At 52.1% G+C, this 5,803-nt stretch overlaps 1 protein-coding gene across 2 annotated transcripts in view; it reads right to left on the reverse strand.

Moving 5' to 3' along the window:
- Nucleotides 1-5,487: 5,487 nt before the first annotated feature.
- KIF1A (kinesin family member 1A) overlaps nt 5,488-5,803 on the reverse strand; it is a 64,386-nt gene continuing 64,070 nt past the window's right edge. For both annotated transcript variants that reach the window (XM_006875202.1, XM_006875201.1), the window contains one exon: nt 5,488-5,530. In XM_006875202.1, the coding sequence (XP_006875264.1) occupies nt 5,488-5,530 (43 nt within the window). The remainder of the gene's footprint in view (nt 5,531-5,803) is intronic.

Genomic DNA, 5,803 nt, shown 5'->3' on the forward strand with positions numbered 1-5,803 from the left:
CTCTCTGGACAATGTGTCCAAAGTATGAGAGACGAAGCTTAGCCATCCTGGCCTCCAAGGAGCACTCTGGTTGCACTTCTTCCAAAACAGATCTATTGGTTCTTTTGGCAGCCCATGGCACTTTCAGTATTCTCCTCCAACACCACAACTCAAAGGCATCAGTTCTTCTACGATCCTCCTTATTCACTGTCCAGCTTTCACATCCATATGAGGTTATTGAAAATACCATGGCTTGGGTCAGGCACACCTTAGTCCTCAAGCTGACATCTCTGCTCTTCAACACTTTAAAAAGTTCCTGTGCAGCAGATTTGCCCAGTGCAATACGTTGTTTGATCTCTTGACCGCTGCTTCCGCGAGTGTTGACAGTTGATCCAAGAAGAATGAAGTCCTTGACAACTTCAATCTCTTCTCCATTGATAAGAATGCTGTTTATTGGTCCAGTGGTGAGGATTTTTGTTTTCTAAACATTGAGATGTAATCCATATCTAAGGCTGTGCTCTGTGATCTTCATAAGTATATGTTTCAAGTCCTCTTCACTTTCAGCAAGCAAGGTTGTATCATCAGCATATCGCATATCACATCAGCATATCGCATCAGCATATTGCATATACACATATACATATATATAAATATGTACACATATACACATATATATACAAGACATTTGACACTTCAACTGTTTTTACATGTACACTGTAATTCATCAGCGCAACCATCTGGGCATGGATTTTTCTTTGTAATTTTAACTACAAATTCAATTTCTTGAGTAGGTATAGTACTCCTCAGGCTATCTATTAATTCTTGAGTGAACTTGGGTAGTTTGTATCTTCCGAGAAGAGTGTTCCATGTAAATTTTCATAGCATTGTTTGTAATATTTCCTTATTGCTCATTTAGTGTCTGTAGATTTCTGTAGTGTGTTTGTTCCCTTTTCCACTCTTCATTTTGTAATTTGTGTAATCTTTCTTGTCTTTCCTGAGGCTATGTCACTGAGGACTAGAGTGGACAGTGAAGTCCCCAGGTCTTGCCACACTGCTAGCCAACCAGGTCTCCCCCCGGGTTAATAGGAGTCTATTGAACATTGTAATGCAGCTTCATTGCTGTTTTTCCCTCACTTCCCTTTATCAGTGACCAACATGGTCACCAATCAGAGTGCATGTCTGCTCATGTATTCCCATTGAGTCTTAGTCTTGGAAGGGGGTTTGCCCCCTCCCTAGCACCCAAACTATCCTGTGCTCCACCTTCCCCTCCCTCCCCTCACCCCACCCGCCCCAGATTCCGGTAACCAGCAAAGACCCCTCCCCTTTAGTATGGGCTCTTTTTCTTAGTCTTTTACAGTAGTGGTCCTATGCAGTATTTCTCCTTTTGTGATTGACTAATTTCACTCAACATAATGTCCTCAAGGTTTATCCATGTTATGTGGTAGCTTACAGCTTCCTTGTTACTCTTCAAGGTAGCATAATATTCCATTTTGTATATGTATCACAGTCTGTTTATCCATTCTTCAATTGATGAGCACTTTGGCTGTCTCCATCTTTCTGCTATTGTAAATAGTGCTGCTATGAACATCGGTTTGCATATATCTACTTGATGCCTTTGAGTTGTGGTTGGAGGAGAATACTGAAAGTGCCATGGACTGCCAGAAGAACCAATAGATCTGTTTTGGAAGAAGTGCAGCCAGAGTGCTCCTCGGAGGCCAGGATGACTAAGCTTCGTCTCTCATACTTTGGACACATTGTCTGGAGAGAACAGTCGCTGGAGAAGGATGTCATGCTGGGTAAGGTGGAGGGTCAGAGAAAAAGGGGAAAACCCCCAACGAGATGGATTGGCCAGGTGGCATCATTGATGGACTCAAGTATGGCAGCGGTGGTGAGATTGGCCCAGGATGGGACCTTGTTTCATTCTGCTGTGCATGGGGTCGCTATGAGTCGGTTCCGACTCATAGCTGTATGTAGATGTGTTAATTTCTGGATTCTCGATTCTGTTCCATTGATCAATGTATCTTTCACTGTACCAGTACCAAGCTGTTTTGACCACTGTAGCTATGTAATAAATTTTGAAGTTGGGGAATGAGAGGTTTCCAACCTTATTCTTCTTCTTAAGCAGTGCTTTACTTATCCTGGATCTCTTTCCTTTCCATATAAAGTTTGTAATTGTCTTTTCCATCTCTTTGAAGAATGTCCTTGGAGTCTGGATTGGGATTGCCGTACGTGTATAAATTGCTTTTGGCTGAATGATGTTCTTGATGTCATTCCACAACTCTTCTGATCTTCGGTCATTGGGGTCTAATTCATCAAATCTGCTCTTGAGATGATCTCTAACTTGACTCTCGTGGACTTGTTCTCATACTTTCAGCTTCAGCCTGAACTTGCATATGAGCAGTTGCTGGTCTGCTCCACAGTCTGCCCCTGGCCTGGTTTTGGCTGATGGGATCCAGCTTTTGTCTTCCCATAGGTGCACTTACTGTCAAGAGAATGAGGAGCAGGACGTGAGAAGCTTCCAGCAGGGTCTCGTAGACTCCATGTAGAATACTGTAACTTTAAAAATAGTGAAATAAAGTGACCTCTGTTCTCTGACTGTACGGATCTTCCTCTTGGGGTCTCCATCAGGGGCGTGTCACCAGAAGGTTCTGGAAGAGGACAAGTATGGGCCCAGGCTCTTGTGCTGAACCTGGACCTGGCCTTTGGTGTGGGGGCTGGGACAGAGCCCTGTTCACTGGGCTGCACTGAGGTGGCCATGCTGTGGGTCCCACCTCACCGACTAGTCCACAAGCCAGTTCCTTCTACCACCAACCTGCTCCTGGACCTCAGCAACTGAACAGACTGCGGAGCCCCCCAACCCCTCATTTCTCCTTTCTTGGAAGTATAGAGCCCCATAGCCCCCCAACCCCCTCATTCCTCCTTCTGGAAATGCAGAGTCCCAGAGCCCCTCAACACCCTCGTCCTTCCTTTCCTGGGACTGTGGGCTGCTGGGCTTCTCCTGGGATCAGGGGTTGGGGGGAAGTGGGACATGGCCTGAGTCGTGGGGTCAGCTACTGCCCAGTGACTCAGCCCTCTGAAACCCCCAAGTGTCAGGGTCTGGGGGCTGGGCCCACACCTGTTTCGGGGGTACTGGGTATGAGCCTCAAGGAGCCCTGACCTGTTGCACCTCCACCTGGATTATAAACTCAAATGTCCCTAAAGTGCCCACCCAGTCCCCACCAACCCTGCGGCTGTCCTGAGGCCCACAGGTCCTGGGGCTGAGCCCAGCTTTGGAGGCCCCAGTGAATCCCCTCACCCAGCACCCAAGGGCTTGTCCCAGGCTGCCGCATGTGTTCCTGGAGCCCAAGGTGACCGGTGACCCGCTGTGGCCTTAGGCAGGGTTCTGAGAGGCAGTCCCTGAATGCCACCTAAATGCCAAGAAGGGACATATCATCATGCCCAGGGAGGAAACCTGGGGCCACTTCACACACGGGGAACAGCCAAGATCAACCCTCCTGCCCTTCTACAAGGTGTTCCCCCCAGGTGGAGCGGTGGGGGTCTGAGACCATCAGCTGTCCCCTCTGGTGCTGGAATCATGACAGGTGGACGGCTGCGCTGTGTAAGAGCCGTTTATTTCTTACTGGACAGAGTCTAGAAACACAGACAGGACAGACCACAGCCTAACACACAGGGAGACGGAGAGGGTGGGCCAGGTGGTCACGTATGTACAGACTGGGGGCTCAGCAGGAGGAAGGGCGTGGGACAGAAGACTGAGGAGGCCTGGGACTTGAGGGGAGGGACCAACTTCCTGGGCCCTGCGACCCTTTTTGTTCCTGGACAGTGCCATTCAGGGACCCTCACACAACTTGAATGGGGAGGGGGCATGGGGGTGTTACAGCAGGAAACCCGGTCAGTGCAGGAGACCAGGGCTGGGAAGGGGATTGTGAGTAACCAGCTGACATCTTAGGAACCATCAGAATCTGGACCCCTGGTCTGGCATCCAGAGCCTCCTTCCCCTGGGACTCCCAGCAGGCCACTGACCCCCTGGACCTCAAAGGAAGGAGTGCCCCCCACCCCAGGAAGGGCACCTTCCCCAAACCACCACTTGGGCAGCATCAAACTCTGCAGCAAGAACTGTCCAAGAGACAGCTGTCCCTGTCTACCTTTCCCAGACTAGGTTCTCCTCAGCCCCTCCAGGGGGCACGAGTGTCCTGAGGTCCCCCGAGCAGCCCCCCATCACAGGTGTAGAGTCCCCAGCAGGTAAACCAGCAGTCTTACACACAACACAGTGTGTCAGGGGTCCTTGCAGGGCAGTTCAGGAAGCCAAGGGCATCTCACGGAGGAAGCAGACCCAGCCCCGGGTGTTCCAGCTCAGGAATCTCCTCCCTCCGCCCCCCACCCCCCCAGGCGCAGGTGCTCTGCAGGTTGGCTGGCCTCAGACACCTGCATCCTGGGCTGGGAGGGCTCTGGTCATCCACGGCTGGGCTTCAGGCTGGCTGACCTGTGCCCCGAGCTGGGTGGCCGGACCTGCACCCCATACCCGTCTCCTGCAGGGACTATTCCTCAGGAACCCACTCATCTTAACTCCCTCCTCCCTGCTCAGACACCCACTGTCCTCTGCTGGGGCGGGGCCCACGTCATGTGCTCCCAGGACGGGGGCCCCCTTCAGTCTCTGAGAAAGGCAGACCCTGATGCCCCGTGGGGTTTTCTCACTGCACTCAGAACTCTCCGTGTGGTCCTCACCTGCACCACAAGCTACTGGTCACTCTGGCCATCCCCTGGAGCCCTGGTTCATCGCACCTACAGCTCTGCCTCTCTGTCCAGCCCCATCTGTGTGGCGGCTGATGGGGGCTCGGCACAGCAGCATGAGGACTGGCCACCTGGCTGGCCCCCTCCCACCTGACCCTTCCCAGGACCCCCGACCTCTACCCGCAGACGCCCAGGAGGAGCTGTTTCATGACCCTTCAGTCATATACCAGCTGCCTCCCACTAGAAGAACATGTCACTGTTGGTCCCAGCATCAGGAGACCCTCCCCAGACACACAGCCTGAGGCAGTGTCCCCATGCACTGAGGTCTGGTCACCTATCTCTCCCTGTCCTGGGGACAGATGTGGGGACAAACGGGTGTGAGGGAAGAAGGCCAGGGTCCATGGGATTCTCTAGGTCAGTAAAGTCATCAGAAATAAATACTTATAAATACAACACGTCTTATAGTAGTTAACTTCGGGGCTGTTTCAGGATCACTAACTAGCAATATATTAATTATAAGTCTGTCTATCCTTAAAAAAATATTAGAATGGCAGCGCCCCTCCCCCACCCCACCCTCCTCTGGGGCTCCCGGCATTTTCCCAACCCCCCTTCCCCAGAGCAGCTTAAGAGACAAGAACAAGCATCAGCTGTGAGCACAGGGTCTGTGTGGCTGCAGCCCGGCCAGGTGGGAAGCCATGGACTTGGTGGCCTCTGACGGGCATCCACCATCTGGACAGACGGGGCAGGGGTGGGGTGGGCTGGGTCTGCGGCCCTCATCACTCAGACCCTCATCTGGGCAGACCTTCTCCGGGACAGCTTGGACCTGCACAAGAGAGGAGGGAGGGGATGTCAGGACAACAGGGGTCCCACTAAGGTGGGCTGTGGCAGGGGTGTCCGCAAAGGGTGTTGGGAGGTGCAGCCCAAGCAGGCCTCCCTGCATCCCCTCTGCTCACTTCTCACCACTCCCTGAGAAAAATCCATTGTTGCCATGGAGTTGCCCCCAAATCAGAGGGCCTCCCCTCTTCCCCATGTCAGAGAACTGTGCCCACAGGGTTCTCAGAGGATGATGTTTCATAAGTGGATCCCACTCATGGTG

This window comes from Chrysochloris asiatica, unplaced genomic scaffold, assembly GCF_000296735.1.
Source record: "Chrysochloris asiatica unplaced genomic scaffold, ChrAsi1.0 scaffold00314, whole genome shotgun sequence".
In the NCBI taxonomy this organism is placed as follows: domain Eukaryota; kingdom Metazoa; phylum Chordata; class Mammalia; order Afrosoricida; family Chrysochloridae; genus Chrysochloris; species Chrysochloris asiatica.